This window comes from Hyla sarda, chromosome 6 (assembly GCF_029499605.1).
Source record: "Hyla sarda isolate aHylSar1 chromosome 6, aHylSar1.hap1, whole genome shotgun sequence".
NCBI classification, from domain to species: domain Eukaryota; kingdom Metazoa; phylum Chordata; class Amphibia; order Anura; family Hylidae; genus Hyla; species Hyla sarda.
This window is the reverse complement of record NC_079194.1, coordinates 258,084,228-258,103,628: the sequence shown is the minus strand read 5'-3', so window position 1 is coordinate 258,103,628 and position 19,401 is coordinate 258,084,228. Positions and strand designations below refer to the sequence as shown.

Below are 19,401 nucleotides of genomic sequence, written 5' to 3'. Positions count from 1 at the left end.
ACATAAAAACTAATGTCTGAACAGACCCCAAGACAAAAAAATACAAAAACGGACATTACATATATGCTGTTTTAGTGTATAAGAGTCCCTATAGGATTCTTGTGTGGGGATTAAATCCTGTTCACACACACACACACACACTGATGGTCTCTCTTTCTAATCTTTATCTCTTTCTTTTTTTTTTTTTTTTTTTTTGCTGTAAATTTTTATTAAATAATTTATCAATACAAAGCTAAGGACAACAATGCAAATGTCAATCGGGGTCCAAAGGTCGCAAGAAAAAGAAAATAACAAGATAAAAGAACCAGCAAATCACAAGAAAAATCATGTAAGCAGAGGAAAAGAGCCAGAAACAGTAGCCCTCAGGTAATAAACTTAGTCAGCTCGGACAAGGATAAGGGTATAAAGCCTAACCGGGCAAACATAAAACCATCAGGGAACATCACAAAGTACAGACACATTGAAACAAGTGTGGTAGGGCCTTGGGGGTGTAGTATAGTTGGGGTGTTGCTTCGGTATATGAGGGGTTAACTTGACCCCTGTCACTCTTGACGCCAGGGTGAGGGTTAATACGCTGAGGTAAATCTTCGGCCTATCGCCACCCTTCCCAGAAACGATAGGTGCGTGCTTAAATGAATGAAGGTCCAGAATAGAGATGACCTTGAACTTGTATAAACTTTACTGAGGTACTTGCGGTACATCCAATTAACAGCAACAGTCTTAGCAATACAGTCTCTATGTAGTACGGCAGTGATTGACAGATGCCGGACCATGAGCTTATCCAAAGGACTAGTAGAATTAGGATTGATGCAGAGATCTGTCCGTATTTAGGGGTCTGTTTAGGTCCGGTGATCTTGCAGACTTAACAGGGATTGAGGTAACTCACAGTTTTGTAAGATGGCCGTTGCCGCAAGGCTCGGGCCTAGTCACTGCTGATGACAGCTGCGCAGATCGTCCTCTATCAGCAGCCCACGAGGAAAGAGAGCGATTAATGGCCGCCGCTCCCTTATATGGGCAGGGCCATTTTGGATTGGTCCGAGTCAGCTGTCACTCACCGTTACAATGCATGGTAGGCGATCACCTGACATCCTCCAAAGGTCCCTGAACCATAAACCATAGAGTTTTGGAACACATCATGTGACCTGCAGGTCCTGCGACACCACAACAAGGTAAGTACACTTTATATACATATATACACTTAGAATCTGAATAGTTTTAACTATTAAAGGGGTGACTAGGGGCTAACTATAGATGAGGACCCCACCTGTACCTAGGGACTCTGACTTTGGGGACCTCACCACAAGGTAACGGATGCAATCCGGTACCGGGACACCACACAAGAAACAACAAAGGACAAGGGGAAGGGGAAAGGGAAGAAAAAGGAGGCAAGAGAGGCAAGAGGGGAAAGAGAGAAGAGGAAAAGAGATAGGAGCAGAAAAGGGCTCAATGAGGTTGGTGAACAGAGAAGCAATCCCACGGTTCCCAGACAGATAGAAACAAGGCTCAGAGTTATTTAAGGAGGCAGTGAGAGACTCAAGAGAGAGTGTATCTCACGTATGCGAGCAATAAGGTCAGCCTCTGAAAGAGGTAGGGTTCTGTTACATTCTGCACTCCGGCTGCAAGCTCCAGCAGTGAGCGCAGTGTCCCTGTGTCCCAGTCTGCCAGCGGGGCTGGGATTCGCATCACGGGACATGCCCGCATGCGAATCCCAGCCTGCCACTCACCATGCTCTTCCAGCATTTTGCAATGAGGGTCTTGGCAGCCAATACAATATGTATAAAAAGCTCAAAAGGCTGCTTAGACAAAAACCCGTGGGAAAGGTGAAGGAGATAAATCAAGGGATTCAAGGGAACAGTCACACACAATACATCACATAACAAATGCTGCACCTTCCGCCAATAGTCTACAATGAGTGGGCAGGACCAAAAGATGTCAAAGACAGAACCCAGACCCACCCCAAAATGCCAGCATTGAGGAGGTATATCTGGGTTAAGCCTATTTAGCAACTCTGGCATATGGTACCAACCCATACACAGTTTGAACTGAGTCTTCTTATAAGCAGTGCAGATGGAAGCCCTAGAAGCCCTTTTCCAGATTACCCTCCACTGAGGGAGAGTCAATGTAGCGTTCAATACCTTCTTCCAGTGGTGCAAATAATGATGGGACCGGGCCGCACCATCGGGGGGGGGGGGGGGATATTAAGCATGGAATAGATATCAGAAAGCAGCCCCTTCGTCTGTGGCACAGTTGATCAAAACCTATGGGTAGAGATAAAACCGCTGACCCATAGAGGACGAAATAGTGGCTAAACTGCAAGTAATGAAGCCGCTCGGAGGAGTGAAGGCCACTCCGAGAAACAAGCTGTTCAAAAGACAAAATAGTGCGAGAGAGGGGATCAACCACATCAGCTCAACAGAAAAGATCCCTGGAACCCCATTCCCGTACCATACCTGAAGTCAGTCCAGAAGGAAAATCAGGGTGATAAAGAAAAGGTTGTAAAGGAGAGGAAAATAGCCTAAACTTCCTAAAACAATACCCCCACACATAGCGAGTAAAAAACATGGGAGCCCAGAGGGGACCTAAGGAGGTGGAAGGAGGGGAGATACTCCCTCCAAAGAAGAGTATTCGGATGAATTATCTCTCTCTTTCTAATCACTAATTGTCCCTATTTCTCCTCTCTTTGTAATCTGTATCTCAGTCTTTATTCTTCCCCATGTCTGTCTCTCTCTCTCTGTCTGCTCTCTGAACAAGTTCCCAGCGCTCTGAACCGTGTGGCTGATGTCAATGCCCTTTTATCTGTGTCCTTGTCTGTGTTCTATTGGTCTTTGTGCTTGATTGACACAGTAAGCAGCAAATCACATGATCACAAATCATGTGATCTGCTGCTTTCCCTACGTCATTTACTGCCCCTAGCCCACCCTGCTTCTTCCGTCCACCAAAAAAACACATGCTTTCTGTTTTTAAGCGCTATTTACTGGTAAACGCTCAAGTGTTTGCTGTGCCGGAAAAATCCTAACGTTCGGGTTGAATCGGGCTTTGCTGGATTCGGCTTGCTTATCTCTAAAAGTGAAGAGCAGCATAGGCCATATTCGAATTTGCGATATTTCGCAAATATTTGGACGAATATTTGTTCTATATTCACGACTTTCGCATATTCGTTCACATTTTTCCATGCGAAATTCGTAATAAAATTTGTAAAATGCGCATGTGCAATGATATCTTGCAAGAAATTGCTTTCCTATTGGTTGCTAGGGATGTTGCTAACCAACTATATTTGCATCCTTCTCATCGGCCCACAAGCTAAAAGAAGGGAGGGATCAGTGTCCTCTGGAAGTGCCGATATTCGCATCATTTTCGCATATTCGCCTTCTTTGGACCACAAGCTGGAAGCAGGGAGGGATGGTCACGTTTTATTTATACAGTACACATCATTGTGATGTGGCTGTGAAAAAATAAAAAATAATCGTGATATCCAATAAAATTTGCAATATTCCAAATATTCGCGAAATCGCGAAGTGCAAAAAATTTGTATTCGAAATCGTGAAAAATGTGCTATTCGAATATTCACGCTAAACACTAATCTCTAATTATGAATTAAACTTTACAATCCATTGTTCAAGTAGAAAGGCAGCAATGTAACTTGGTGAAGTCCTTATACCTCATAAACCATTCTCACAGTAGCAACTATACTTTCCTTTACACGGGGGAAAGATTCAGTCTGCTACCCTATCCCTGTCCCGTTTATTATGCCATGGTTGCCATGATTAAGAGCTGGAATAAGCTTAAAGGACAAATGTAGTGGAACACTTTTATATATGCCGTTCCTCAAAAATAAACAAAATAAACTCATACACACCTTTCTACAAGCCCCTGTTGGTCCGGCACAGGCCTCACGGTCCGGCAGTGCTGACGTCATTCCACTTCCTGGAGATGGGGACGCCGCAGAGCCGTCGGCGTATCACCGGCCATAGCGATGTCCCGCCCTGGCTGGTGATAGGCTGAGCCCACTGTCATGTATGGAGCTCTGGCCGGCTTCTTACATGACAGTCGGCTCAGCCTATCACCAGCCGGGGCGGGACATCGATATGGCCGGTGATACACCGACGGCTCTGCGGCGTCCCCGTCCCCAGGAAGTGGAATGATGTTAGCACTGCCGGACCGTGAGGCCTGTGCCGGACCAACAGGGGCTCGTAGGAAGGTATGTATGAGTTTATTTTGTTTATTTTTGAGGCCCGGGCATATATAAAAGTGTTCCACTACAGTTGTCCTTTAAAAGGCAATGGTGTTTCAGCGTGGTTTTATGTTATTTTATGTCGTTTTAAGATGCCCCCAAAAAATGCACAAAATACTCCCTTATGCATAAAGCCTTATAGCCATTTTTATGTTGTATAGCTATGAACATGTGCATGTGGGGGCGGGATGAGTGCAACAAGCCGCTAAACCTTGGCCTGGTTACTTTGATATTGGATTTCGTCAGCAACCTGAATCTGTTGAATTTTTGTTGTGGGTGGAAGTCTAGTTATTACTATGAATACAGTGTGTGTGTCATCCATTAAGATTGTATCAGATGTTAAAAACAATTTGCACATTTGATCATTTTCCCTCCTTTTCTGTATAGGACTACTATAGTAAACTAAGAGACAGAACTGCAGCATATATCAATGTGGACATTTCGGTGTTTGGTAAGATCCAATAAAGAAACAGTTATAAATAGTTTCATTATTACACTATAGTTTAGGGAAATATACTTATGTATGTATGTATCTTTCATATATGATTGTATTTGACCATTAAAAATATATATAGGTGTATATTAAAAAAATAAAAAAATGACAGTTCTGTTCATGTATAAGGTATAGTTCAAGAACATTTCCTATCGTATACCTCTGTAAGAAAGCTGCAATGCATGCTACTGTATGTATATAGTAATGCATGTCACTATATTCTTAAGGTTGGCAAAAAATTATACTGTACACTATAGCGGGAATAAGTATACATTTACACCTGGCTTCAGGCATAGAAAAGTTTTATAATTTTTTTATACTGCAGGAAGGGCTTAATGAAATGGGGGAAGTGCCTTGCACACCCGCTGGATTAGCTAAAAACCTATGCCTGCACACAGCTATTACCGTATATACTCAAGTATAAGACAAGTTTTTCAGAACCATTTTTCGTGCTGAAAATGCCCCCCCTCGGCTTATACTCGAGTGAACTCTCCGCCTGTCAATCCCTTCAGTGGTCTTCAACCCACGGACCTCCAGATGTTGCCAAACTACAACTCACAGCATGCCCGGACAGCCATCGGCTGTCCAGGCATGCTGGGAGTTGTAGTTTTGAAACATCTGGAGGTCCGCAGGTTGAAGACCATTTCGAGCCTTCGTCATCATCCAGAACCCCCCTTTAGTTTTCTACTCACCTCCCCTCGGTGGGAAGGAAGGGTGAGCTGGTCCGGGCCATCTATGCTGCAGGGACCGTCCGGTAGGGAGGGTTAGTCATTCCGGGCTGTCCATCTTCACCGGGAGGCCCTTTTCTCCGCTCTGGGCCGGCCCTGGACTAGTGAAGTTGCCTTGACGACGACGCACAGGGACGTCCGTCCCAACGCATGAACGTCCCTGTGCGTCGTCGTCAAGGTAACGTCACTAGTCCGGGGCCGGAAAAGAGGGCCTCCCGGTGAAGATGGACAGCCCGGAACGACTAACCCTCCCCACCGGATGGTCCCTGCAGCATAGCTAGCCCGGAACAGCTCACACTTATTTCCCACCGAGGGGTGGTGAGTAGAAAACTAAAGGGGGGGTCTAGATGATGACTGAGGCCCGCAGTGGTCTTCAACCTGCGGACCTCCAGATGTTTCAAAACTACAACTCCCAGCATGCCCGGACAGTCGATGGCATGCTGGGAGTTGTAGTTTTGCAACATCTGGAGGTCCGCAGGTTGAAGACCACTGATGAAGGGATTGACAGGCGGTGATGATGAAGGGCGGGGGGTGATGATGACAGGCGGTGATGATGAAGAGCGGGGGGTGATGATGATGAAGGGGGGGTGATGATGACGAGGGTGTTAATGACAGGGGTCTGGATGATGACAGGGGGGATGATGTATTTCCCACCCTAGGCTTATAGTTGAGTGAATAACTTTTCCTGGGTTTTTGGGGTGAAATTAGGGGCCTCGGCTTATATTCGGGTCGGCTTATACTCGAGTATATATGATACTTATATCTGAAATCTACACCAGCACAAAACTAGAATAGATTTCATAGAGGTGCACAGGGCAGCCAAAGCTTTAAAAAACAAAACAAACAAAAAAAAACGGAATATTCATTGCAGAAAAACATGGATTTCAGTTCAGATTACTAACAGTATAACAACATCTTTGTCTCTACCCAGCAAATGCAACACTAAGAGCTCAAGGGACACCAGTTGTTCAGAATGTTATTTTCACTGCTGCAAAACAGGTAAAGTTTTATAATCTGTCTTAGAATTATGAAATAAAAATGCTAGAGCATCTTTTTTTTTTATCTGTTTTGTGTCATTCCTGTTATTACTCCTGAAAATTAAGCAAAATCCACAAATGTTTCCCTCAGTACTATAGAGATGCATATCATTTTGTTAAATATTAGGACATTTCTCAATCAAAAAGACCTGCACACCATAGGGTGAGAGCTGATATATAATCGTTAAAAATAAAGTAAGGATTGTACATACCTATTCAGGTAACGCACAACTATAATGTCAACTTTTGGTATAGGATAGATGTGGGTGCTGCTGCTTCGGCATAGAAAAAGAAATCCAGTGTACGTGGTATTTCCATGCCATTAGGTAGCGCTGCATGCCTTCGCAGATAGTTAGCCATGACTAAAAGATGCACTATACTCACCACAGCTGCTCCATTGCTGTTTAAGATGCTTCATACAAGGACGATTTTAAAATGCTAACTAACTTTTCTTCCCATCTTCATAGGTAAAAACACCTGTCAGTGCTTCCCTTAGTGTCTATGATAACTGGATCCGTTACTTCAATCGAACCAGTTCACTCTATGGAGGATTAGTACCTCAGTAAGTGCGATACATGTGTCTACTCAGCAAATCTATTTATCCTTTTGTTCTTTTCTAGAGACAAACAATCGGAAATCTAATCTGATTTAAATTCATACAGGGGTGGAGAATTTTCACTGTAACCTCAAACGAATCCGTCACCCCCAGCCTAACATTTGAAATACAATTATGTCAAGGTGTCAGGACAGGGAGTAGGGTGCAGGGTCCTTACACGGCTGTTGCTGGTTTTCAGCTGCAGCGACAGTTTCTGTCAGCATCCAGGATTGGAGATAACTCTTATCCCAGCCATTTAACTCCCTACTTGCCAAAGTCATTGCAGTGATTGCAAGGTGACAAGTGGTTAAAGGGGTATTCCATTGAAAACATCTTATCCCCTATCCAAAGGATAGGGGATAAGATGTTAGATTGCGGGGGTACCACCACTGGGGACCCCGCGATCTCTGCTGCGGCATCTCTGTCATTCAGTGCCCAATGACTGGTGATGCAAGCCGCCACGCCCCCTCCATTCACTTCTATGGGAGAAGGCGTGACGGCTATGTACTAGCATCCATGCCCCCTCCATTCACTTCTATGGGAGAAGGCATGACGGCTATGTACTAGCATCCATGCCCCCTCCATTCACTTCTATGGGAGAAGGCGTGACGGCTATGTACTAGCATCCATGCCCCCTCCATTCACTTCTATGGGAGAAGGCGTGACGGCTATGTACTAGCATCCATGCCCACTCCATTCACTTCTATGGGAGAAGGCGTGACAGCTATGTACTAGCCTCCATGCCCCCTCCCATAGACATGAATAGAGGGGGCGTGGAACGACGTCATGATCGCGGAAGCTGCCGGCCCGGAGATCGCGGGGGTCTTTTTTGATTTTTTTTCTGTCTGACCACAGTCTCTGCTGACACCTCTGTTTAAATATGGCGACACAAGGCAACTTAAAACTTTGTTTTTTAAATGTAGTACATATCAAAACCATATAAAAAACGATATAGATCTGGTATTGCTGTAATCACACTGACAAACAGAATAAAACTAACGTGTCAGTTATACCACACAGTAGATTTGTTACTTAATACATTATATTGTACATAAAAAATACTTGTCCAGCTAAAAAAAACAAGCTTTTATACATCTGTTTTGACAGAAAAATAAAAAAGCTACAAAAAAATGTTGTTAAGAAAAATTGCTGCATTGGAGAGAGAGGTAAAATCCATCATAACTTTCAGTATTTATTTGAAAAAGGAGGTGGCATAGATGTCATGTGATCACTATAAATACTAGTGTGAACTACTCTATGTTACATGTGTTCATTATATTATCTCTATTTTTCCTTACAGGTTGGGTACACTTGGTGCAGGCAGTGACTATGCTCCATTCCTTCATTATTTGGGCATTAGTTGCATGGATCTTGCGTACACCTATGACAGGGTAACTGACATAAACCTATTATAAAGAACAATCAAATCAATCTATGGAAAAATGAACATGTATTGCATTACATTCTTTCCAAAGTTATAGTTTGTATTTGGGTATAATAGATTTACAGCACAAGAGGATATCTATTCCATAAATCTAAGGCCATGTTCACACAAAGTATTTTTGTCCAAAAATTAATAGCATTTACTGTAGAAAGAAAGAAAAAAAACTTACAAAGTATCACTTACTGCATATGGCTAACTGCAATGCCACCACATTGTGTATTTTACCCACAGAATTGAAAACTCTTAGCATTCCTAGCTGCCTTAAAGGGGTACTCCGGTGGAAAACATATTTTTTTTTTTTATTAACTGGTGCCAGAAAGTTAGATTTGTTAATTACTTGTATTAAAAAAATCTTAATCCTTCCAGTACTTATAAGCTGCTGAATACTACAGAGGAAATTCTTTTCTCTTTGCTCTCTGCTGACATCAGTGCTCTCTGCTGACATTTTAGGAACTGTCCAGGGCAGCATAAGTTTGCTATGGGGATTTTCTCCTACTCTGGACAGTTCCTAAAATGGACAGAGATGCCAGCAGAGAGCACTGTGCTCGCGATGTCAGCAGAGAGCTCTGGGTTCCAAAAAGAAAAGAATTTCCTCTGTAGTATTCAGCAGCTAATAAGTACTGGAAGGATTAAGATTTTTTTAATAGAAGTAATTTACATATCTGTTTAACTTTCTGGCACCAGTTGATAGAAAAAAAAAATTCCACTGGAGTACCCCTTTAAAATAGATGCAGCACTGATACAAAAAAAAAAAAATAACTAACTATCTGACAGACATGCTGGAAGTTGTAGTTCTGCTACTGCTGGACACTCACAGTTTTGAAAACACTATTACATGTTATACTACCATAAAGAACATTGGACATTGGCTGTCAAGGCATGCTGGGAGTTGTAGTTTTGCCACGGCTGGAGGTACACTGTTTGGAAACCACTGCTGTAATATGTTGAGTGCAGGCGCAGAAGCCCGCAGCTTCATCATAGCGGTACCAGCGTTGTTTATTGTAGTAAACATGCAATAGTGTTTTCCAAACTGTCTCTCCAGCTGTGACAAAACTACAACTCCCAGCATGCCTAGATGGCCTTAAACTGTCCGGACATGCTGGAAGTTTTAGTTTTGCAACAGTTGGAGGCCCCCTGTTGGGAAACAATGGTGTAGTCTGAAATCCACTTGCTGTCCCATCAGAAGCTCAAACTATTGTTCTGCCTCCTCCGACTGCTTTACACTGCAGCTCTTCTCCATCACATCATAGTTAGGCCATTTTTACACTGCCGTTGTGCTCAGTCACTAACGGCCTTCATGCTCGCATTGTTTTTTTGTTTGTTTGTTTTTTAGCCTTTGAAGGCCGTTAGCAAGACTGGAGCACAAAGGGTAACAACGGTTCCCGACGGATCCGATTGACTATAATGGGGTCCGTCAGGCACCATTATTTTTGGCAGGAAATAGCGGGAGAAAAAGACGGCTATTGCAGTAATCCTTCTCCACTATTCTCCTAAGGGGCGTCACATTGCTGTGTTATAACGGCAGTGTGGAAGTAGCCGTAGACTCTAAAAGACGATGGAGGTAAGCTACACTCACAAACCGTAACTTTCACACTGCCGTCATAACACAGCAGTGTGATGCCCATTAGGAGAATAGCAGAGAAAGATTACTGCAATACCCGTCTTTTTTTCCCGCGATTGGTTAACCATTTTATTAAAACTTTTTTTTTTTTTTTTAAACACTGGTCATCGATGTAGTCCACCGAATATGAAGTATTCCTCCGCATACACGCATCTGAAACGAGAAGAAAAGAAAAACGAGAAGAAAAGAAACCCATAAAAACAGTGATTCCAAATGAAGCCTCTTATGTTACTAAACTACAACCCCCATCATTCCCAGATATAATTTGCCTGTCTGGAAATGATGGGAGTTGTGGTTTAGCAACTCTAGGGACTAGTACTAGGCACATGTCAAAAGTTTGAATCAGTTGGAGTCTGTTCAGACCCTGTCCGATCACTAGAACAAGCAGGACAGCTGAGCCCTGTTTCTCCCTGCTCTCTCTGCATTCGTCCATGGAGTACCCCTTTGAGACTGCTCCATACATTTCAATTATAAGGCAGTCTTTGGTACCATGCTTAGCAGTCTTCTCTCGCCTCATTCAAAGACATGTCAAAACTGTTTTGAAAACTCATTGACACTTTAGGAAAGATGCTCCGGAATTGTTACTTTATATGGAAATACAAGTTTTTGCTAAATCAGATAAATCTGGAGAGCTGACAGGTCATCCTTAAATGCTACTTACTCGCGTGTCTCCTTCACGTAGCCCTACAAATGTAATTCGGCATGCACATTGAGATTCCACATTTACCTGAAATGGGTTAAATACACACAATGGACAGATTGGACTGAAGGTGCACTAGTATCAGTACACTGCACATCTGCTACATGGGCTACATAAGTTTAGGGTTCATGGCTGTATGCTGTAAAAATAAAAATAAATAAGTATGCCATAGTATTTCAATAATAGCCTGTATGCGAGATTGTCATATGTAGTAATATCTCTTTTCCTCACTTCACAGAGCAAGTCATCGGCCCGTATCTATCCAGCTTATCACACTGCTTTTGACACCTTTGACTATACAGATCGACATATTGATCCAGGTAATAATGCCATTTCCATATAACAGCACAGAGGCAGATAACCATCATATAAAGACTTGTTCACATGGTTATTTTGGCTATGTACACTTTGTGAATGGGTCCACTGTTTTTACATGTTTAAAAAAATTGGTAATATACTACACTCTTACTGCTGACATGTTACAAAAGAACTTCCCATGCGTAACTGATCTACGCTAATACATATAAACTCGCAAAAGGCAAAACAGCGTACAGAGATCAAATGTAAAACAAAGCTTTATTGACATGAATGCAAAAACAATACCTAAGACAAAGGGTAAAATCAAACATAAAAATGGAAAGTGCTACTGGCGAAATCTGAACAGAAATGGCGCTCTGCACATAACTAGTAATCAAGCAATGCATGCATAAAAGACATGAAAAACACTATTACCCTCCCTTGTAAAGAGTACTAAAAGCATAGCAGAATATGGCAACAAAGTGCATCCAGGTAGGTAAATAGACCAACCAACACTAAGGGAGAGAAAGGTGCAACAATATAAATATACATATACAGCAATAATTACCAAGTGGTAAGGACAAAGTGCAAGGTGCAGGCCTCCAACACCCAGCGTTTCGCTCAAAGGCTTCTTCCGGGGCGTGATCATAACCTCAAAAGCCCTACTATATATATATGTCTAAGTAACCAATCATGTCCAGTTTAACAGTCAGCTGGTCTGTGCGCTATACATCAGTATAGGTCATGTGATGCCTACCCAGAGATGGCGTCATGTTGACTTACTGCTCTATGCTAGCAATAGCAGCTAAGGATGTAAGCAACGAAGCTCCGGACCCTCCCGCCTGTGACGCGCACTGGTGCGTAAACAGAAAGGAGAGCTAAACATAAAATGCCAGCCAGCACATTCCGGTACCTTCCACCAGCGGCGTGGCTACGCGTCACAGGAAGAGAGGAGCAGAACACAGCCAACAATGATATCACAGCCCGTCCTCGATCTAACTCCAACCACTGGTGCGTAATGCATCAGAGAGGGAGAAGATCGGGGCACGTGTCCATGGCAACAAGACGCTGAGGGACCTGTGTGAATGTAAACAGTGCACACATTAGATAGCAGACACGTGATAATTGTAAATATGCATCTAAGGCTATGATTCCACTTGTTTTTTTTTCTGGCAGTTTTTGGAAAACTGCCACTGCAGTTTTTGAGCCAAAGTCAGAAGTGGATCCATAAGGGAGGAAAAGTATAAGTCCTTCCTTTTATATGTCCTATTCCTTTTGAATACACTTCTGTCTTTGGCTCAAAAACTGCAGTGGCAGTTTTCCAAAAACTGCCGGAAAAAAAACAAGTGGAATCCTAGCCTAAGGGAGACGAAAGGCAGATGCATTTATGTCAATAAAGCTTTGTTTTACATTTGATCTCTGTACGCTGTTTTGCTTTCTGTGAGTTTACAGCTGACATGTTGTAACCAATAACACAGTACAAAATGGTGGCTGCGTTGTAATCGTCTCTCAGATAATGTGCTGACCTCTCCTCTGTACAGCAGAATGTGACATTTGCTAGTTATGGCTAAATGTGGTGACTTTATGAATTTGATCGCAGACATATTATTGGGGCCCCAAGGTGTGGTGCCAGTATTTCTAAAACAGCCACACTTATAGGTTGTACCCCAACCATGGTATCAAGACTGTGTTTGAAAACTGCAAAAACCATGGACAGACATCAAAGAAAAAAATCACTCAGTGGAAAATACCTGTGTGGTTGAGCATCAGATGTGAACATCAGGTGGCACATTGGTATCTCAGCAATGACATACCACAATAAGTAGACCAGCAGGCACGTAGGACAAGTTTCTACAATAACCATGTGGCATACCTTGCATCAGCTGTAGTTAAATAGCTGAAGAGTGCCCTCGATGACCCCGCATCATCACAAAAATGCCTTGTATGTCCAAAGTCCATTGATGTATCTTTGGTCCACATTTTAGAAGGTTGACTGAAGTGACAATTCCCGCTTTCTGCTAAACCATTTGGATGGCCGGGTCCACATGAAGCACTATCCTGTGGGTGCACTGTTAGGGGCCAACAGGCCCTGTGATGGAGGTGTCATTGTTAGCAGAGCATTTTGCTGGCCTGACCTAGGGCCATTGGTCATCATACTACAATCCTTTAGTGTTGAGTGCTATAGGGACCTGTTAGCTAGCTATCTGCACCCATATCTCCAGGAGGTCTTCCCTGATCAAAAGGCCATTTTCAACTGGACAAGATGCTGTCTTCAGGCTCAGATCACTAGGGGGTGGTTGGAGAAATATAACAATGAATTTTCCAAATGCCTTGGTTCCTAAAGTCTTATTAAAAACGCTAAATTAAAAACGGCTGTGAGATCTGCCCCCATTCCTCTGGAAAATGTGCACCGACTGATGGAGCTGCTGCAGTGGGCATGAGTTGAATATGGAAGATGTTTCCCACCTTGTGGAATCCATTTGCTGCAGTCCGCTACCTAAAATCAGTGAGTATATCACAAGAGAGATGTAACATCTGCCTGGAAAAGACCCAGTAAGACAAAAAAGAGAAGTTTTCTTTCTTCATTTTAGTGGCTTAATCTCTGTATTATGTAAATTAATATCTTCGAAGTAGCCTTCTGCTTTGACTCAGACTATGTTCTCTTTTAGGATTTACCAGTCATCAGACAGTGGCACGCACAGCGGGTAATGTTCTGTTGCGACTTGCAGACAGTCTCATCCTTCCACTTGGGCCACGAGATTACACAGAAACACTGGAAAACTACTACAATACTGCTGAAAGGGAGTTTTCTGCCCAGCTTACAGCCAAAGGCATATCTCTAGGTAATAAGAGCAAAATGCTATTTACATAAAAATTAACATCTCTATTAATTTTACTTAGGCCTTAAATGGCTAAAGTAGTGAGAGCAACAATACTATGCATTGTACTATATATTAAACTCTCAAAGTTCTTGGAAATGTCTTGCCATCCGTGTTCTTAATCTCCAGAAGTCCTTCTAGCCATTCTGCAAAGCTAAACCTGGGTATAGATGTTAGACAGATGTACGTAAATTCCCCCTAACTCCCTGATATACATGGCAGAATTGTGTGCAAGAGTTCCTGTGGCTCCATACTACACAGCCATAAGGAATTATATGGAATTTGTATGCCTCAGTATATAATCAGAAGTATATAGAGATGCAAGGGGGCATCATAGAAATCTATTGGTGCCATACACCACAACCCTCTACAACCCATAGGAAACATTTATACTTTACCTTGTTTTATCTAGGAATTTCTGGGGTCACTCTATGCAGCCCCACAGGGCATAGTTATGCTTGTCTGCTTAATATCTGAAAAAATATTATAAATGTCTAATAAGTTTGACACCCAGCAGTACTGGGGTGGGGGTGGGGGGGTGGAGTGCATGCGTCTCACTCTATTGTGGCTTATAGGAGTTATGAGATACACAGCTTTCCCTAACTTCCATAAACTACAATGGAGATAGCTACATGCATGTGCAGTCAACATGTCTTTTTAACTCTTGAGTGTAGAGCAAAGTGCACTAATTTTTTTTGAGAGTCTCAGACGGGAATACTATAATTTCGTCCTATAATTTTATAATATATCCCTTGAGTCATCTCATTCTGTTTAAAAAGCCAATATACAAATGTGCCACTAAACTCATGTTGACAGTGATGACTACAACATCTAGGTACCACAGCATCCCAATGTGCCCTTTACTCCACATGGCACCGACGGAGCAGGACGGACGCAATCTAGACAAGTGCATGTGATTGGCTTTACAAGCATGCATCACCTCTAACTGCATTCCCTGCGCTGGGCACTGAATGTTGATGACACTGTTCTGCGGGCATTGCCACTCACTACATTTACAAGGTGCTCTTGTACCTAACCAAGCGAATGTAGAACATTTTCCCAATATTACCGGTTATTCTGTATACATTGTCACTCACTACCGCTCTGCTTCCCCTCTTACCTCTTCTTTTGTCATACAGTACATTAAATTCTGAGACGTCTTTCTGTGTTTCAGTGCCACTGAAGGATGCAATTACAAGATACAAGACATTTTCTGAGGAGCTCAGCAAGACAATTTCAGAGCTAAAAAGTACAGAGACGTAAGTTTGATTAACAATATACACCCAAAATCCAAGTTATGGATCATGTTCTATTTGACTTTAGTCAGGAATATTTCATATGAAGTGTAAATCATTAAAGGAGTTATCCCAAGATTAAAAGTTATTCTCCGTTCACATACAGTTTTTGTGATTGGTGGTAGGATGAGCATTGGTCAGCCATTTCTTATCCTATGGATATTGTACAACTTGTAATCTTGATAAACCTTTTAAAGACAGTTTCCGACAAATATAATAATTTTGGTCCTGGCCCAGTCTCAGGTCCTGAACTGATAGCATCATGGAGAATTAAGATGCCTTTAGTTCAAGTCATTAGACCTGCAGTCAGGCCAGAACTTGTGGCTGCCATATGGATGCAAAAAAGAGTCTGGAGTATAATGCAGGCCTGTACGTGCGAGTGAAGATGTAATCCCTCACATCACTGTGCTGCAATAGTTCAGCAGTTTGCAGAGTACAGTAAAAGTTCTAAGTCTCCTGAGCCAAGATGGAAAACTGCCCCGGTTACAAGACATTGGCCCTCATTTACTAAGCTCAACCCGACTGTTTTCGTCGGGTTTTTTTGTCGCCTTCTTCCTGCCACATGTCGCAGACATCATGCGCCAGTGCGCAACAGTTTTTCCCGAGTTATCCGACTCGGGTGGGCGTGACCCGACAAAAAAGGCCGATTCCCACATATTTAACAATGTAAACCACCCGAAATGTTTTTTTTTTTTTTCCCCACAGCTCTGACCTGTTGCAAACAGCCCTATCCTACCTATGGAAAGCTGATTTTTTAGTTTTTTTGGGTGTGTGTGATGCATTTCTTAACGTTAATCGTGCATGTTTAGCTCAGCCCCCTGTGACCTCACGCCCCTACCCCGTACTGCAAGTGTATGGGGGGGAGCCTAACCAAAGAAACGCACCCTCCCATAGACTTGCATTCCAGTTGCGGGGCGTGACGACACTGGGGGCGGAGCAATAAGGTCACCACCCGCATGCCAAATTGCTCGCCAATCAGTCCCTCAGAGCTGTTTGCAGTGACGTGCTGAAAAGGAGAGGGGCACCACGCCAGAGATCGCGGGGTTGCCAGCAGCGGAACCCCCACGATCATCCATCTTATCCCCTATACTGAAGCAGGGAGATAAGTTGTTTTAGCCCAAGAGAACCCCTTTAAGTGTAAGTTAAAACATTTCACTACATGCTTTGATAGTCCTAAACCACTGCACCCAGGGCCAAAAAGCATTCTTTGCTGGGAAAGCCTTCCAAGCAACCATTTTAATTTTGCGCAAAAAATAAATAAGGTCCAGGGGGGAAAAAAGGAGCAGACTACAGGCCGGGTAACACTCCAATTGAGTAAAGCAAACTAAAATGAAAAGTAGAAGAAAAAAAAAATTAGGGCCACCCATCAAACACCCACCCCCCCACACACAAAATCACTCACCCAGCAAACGCCCTCCCTCCAACCACCCCACTCGCCCCCCCCCCCCTTCCCCCACAACAATCGCACTCTAACAACTATAAGTGCAGTAAGTCCAAATTAATGTTCAGTCTGTGTAGGTCCAACCTCGGCCTCACAGACATTCCTGTCAGGTCTGGAACGAGGTTCAGGGATGCGTTCGGAGCAGCAGGACGGCTGACTTACACATTCCATGATAGGACCATCATCCTGTGGAAACTGTCTGTTCAGGAATCCCTGAAAGGCAGCCGAAATTTTGCCTCTGCGGTGGGACATAGCAGCCAAAATGGAGTCTGCCTTTCACCTCCGAGCCTTCCCGGGTTACTACGCGGGTTGTTGTTTTTTTAACTGTTAAAAAAATGTGCGACACAAATACGAGCGTGCGACACAAAAAAAATTGCGTGCGACAGTGATTGAGACACAATAGTAAATCAGTGAGGAAAGAAATGTGTCGGGTTAAAATACAACCAGAAACCCAACCCAATTTTCTAGGTAAATGAGGGCCATTTAGTTGTAGTGCTCTGATGCAATGTGTCAGGATTCCGTTTCCATGATGTGCACACACAGCAGACAAAACTACAGTACAATGCAAATTATCCCCCACCAAACATAAATAACAGAAGACCTGATGGCTCGCTGAGGATTTTAAAATGTCACTACCCCCTCCCATACTGTCGGACAAGGGGAAAAGTAACACCTGAATGTCAATTTAACCATACTTTCCTAGGAATGAAACATAAAAGAATGCTATTAAATCTTCTCCTGAATTGTATAATTGGGAATATAAGCTTTCAGGTATGCATTCACATCAGCAGAGGTCCTCTTTACAGGGAACCTGTCTACTGCAATTCACATTACCAAATGCTGACACTGTTAGATGCTGTTGGTACAAAGAGACATATGGTACCTTTCATATATCATGTCTGTGCTTCCATAACACATTAAAAAGGTATTTCCAAGCCTCCGAAGTATTGAGGGTTGGAAGACCTCCACACTCCCCCTCCCATCCATGTCACTGCTTGATTGACAGCCAGCTTGCAGCAAAACCCTGTTTCCAAGCATCACACCTGTGCAGAATTAGCAAATTTGGAAAACAGGGCTCGGCTTCCAGCTGGCTATAAATCAAGCGGGCATAGGATTTGGAAGGGGATCGTGGAGGTGTTCCAGCCACTTCAGGGGCTGGAACATAAAACATTTTTCTATGTTATAGAAGCACAGACACATATATGCAAGGTACATTGTGTCTCCCTGTCCTAACAGCATCCAACACTGTCAGCAGTTTGTAACGTGAATTGCAGATGACAGATTTCTTATAACAATGTTTCACTCTCTCCGTCTAGGCCACTAAGAGTTCGTATGATCAATGACCAACTAATGCTGGTGGAGCGGGCCTTCATCAATCACTTTGCCTTCCCGAATAAACTTTATTACAGGTACTGATTTTCATTGACCTATAGGGATTCAGATCTTATGGAACAAATAATTGTATAATGATAAGAGACAAAATAATCAATTCAAAACAAATTTGTTTAGAATTTTGCAAAAAATAAAAACTATATTAATAAACAAATCACGTTCATCCGTTTTTTGGGGGATTTGCTTTGGATGAATCAGTACAAGAGTAGAAAGGCTGGAGTCCCAAGGGTAAGTGGTGATGCTCCATGCACGCTAGTACATTTGCTGGGCCAGGTGCTCTGGATCGGACATCAAATCAGAATTTATTTTACAGACAATTTGCAGTAAATAGTCCTGAAAAAAAACTCGGGATGTTTTCTCATCTTTAATAACAATAGACCTAACCCCCTATTCTCCTAGTACCCAGTAATGCCCTACGATGCGCTCTGCTTTACTTTATCGTCATCAAAAAATGTCCTCTTGTTTAAATCAAGTTTCTAATTTTCTGTTTTACATTCTATATTATAAAATAATCCTGAAATATTGCAGTTTTGCATTCTTGCCAGTTAGCTTAGTGGACACATCTCTTTGTACAGATCACTTACTAATGTGTATGGGGGGACATAGGTCTGGATGGGACTTTTACTGTTGCCTCTGTTTACATCTCTATCCTTCATCCCTGCAGCCATGTGATCTGGGCATCCCGGAGTTCCAGTGTTGCCACCTTCCCAGGCATTGCAGATGCCTACGCCAGAGCAATTTCCACCGGGTTGAAAGAAGACTGGGACCAAGTCCACCATCATATCACTGTGGTTGTGACAGCTGTGGACAACGCTGCATCAACTCTGCAAACTGCTGCATCTATTTAAAAATAAGGCTAAAATTAAAACCATCTTTACCAAACTGCTGTGTATTTTTTTCTTAAAGTCCTAATTAAAGATCAGCGAATTTTTGAAAAATTCGATTTGGCTGATTCACCGAATTTTCGGGAAAAATTTGGTTCGGTCAAAATTTATTTGTGGCAAATCGCTATAAAATGGCTATTTCTGGCCTACAGAGAGGCTCAATAGGGGTGTAGAACACTTTGCCTTGTCCTAACACGCATAGAGAGTGTGCTTTGTTAGTGAAATAATACTGTTATTCAGTATGACATGCAGATTACAGGCATCACTATTAGAATCCCTGCCGCAGAGCGTCTGGATGTGGCAGATTTTTTATGTAATTTTTATTTTATTTAATTTGAATTAATTTGAATTTTTTGATTACCCA

At 42.8% G+C, this 19,401-nt stretch overlaps 1 protein-coding gene across 4 annotated transcripts in view; it reads left to right on the top strand.

The window, feature by feature from the left end:
* Window positions 1-19,029, top strand: part of NAALADL1 (N-acetylated alpha-linked acidic dipeptidase like 1) — an 80,490-nt gene extending 61,461 nt beyond the window's left edge. For all 4 annotated transcript variants that reach the window (XM_056528477.1, XM_056528480.1, XM_056528478.1 and 1 more), the window contains 9 exons: window positions 4,619-4,682; window positions 6,384-6,451; window positions 6,957-7,051; window positions 8,385-8,475; window positions 11,088-11,169; window positions 13,816-13,989; window positions 15,200-15,284; window positions 18,078-18,170; window positions 18,818-19,029. In XM_056528477.1, coding sequence (XP_056384452.1) covers window positions 4,619-4,682; window positions 6,384-6,451; window positions 6,957-7,051; window positions 8,385-8,475; window positions 11,088-11,169; window positions 13,816-13,989; window positions 15,200-15,284; window positions 18,078-18,170; window positions 18,818-19,001 — 936 coding nt within the window. In that variant the 3' untranslated portion in view covers window positions 19,002-19,029. The remainder of the gene's footprint in view (window positions 1-4,618; window positions 4,683-6,383; window positions 6,452-6,956; window positions 7,052-8,384; window positions 8,476-11,087; window positions 11,170-13,815; window positions 13,990-15,199; window positions 15,285-18,077; window positions 18,171-18,817) is intronic.
* The last annotated feature ends 372 nt before the right edge of the window (window positions 19,030-19,401 follow it).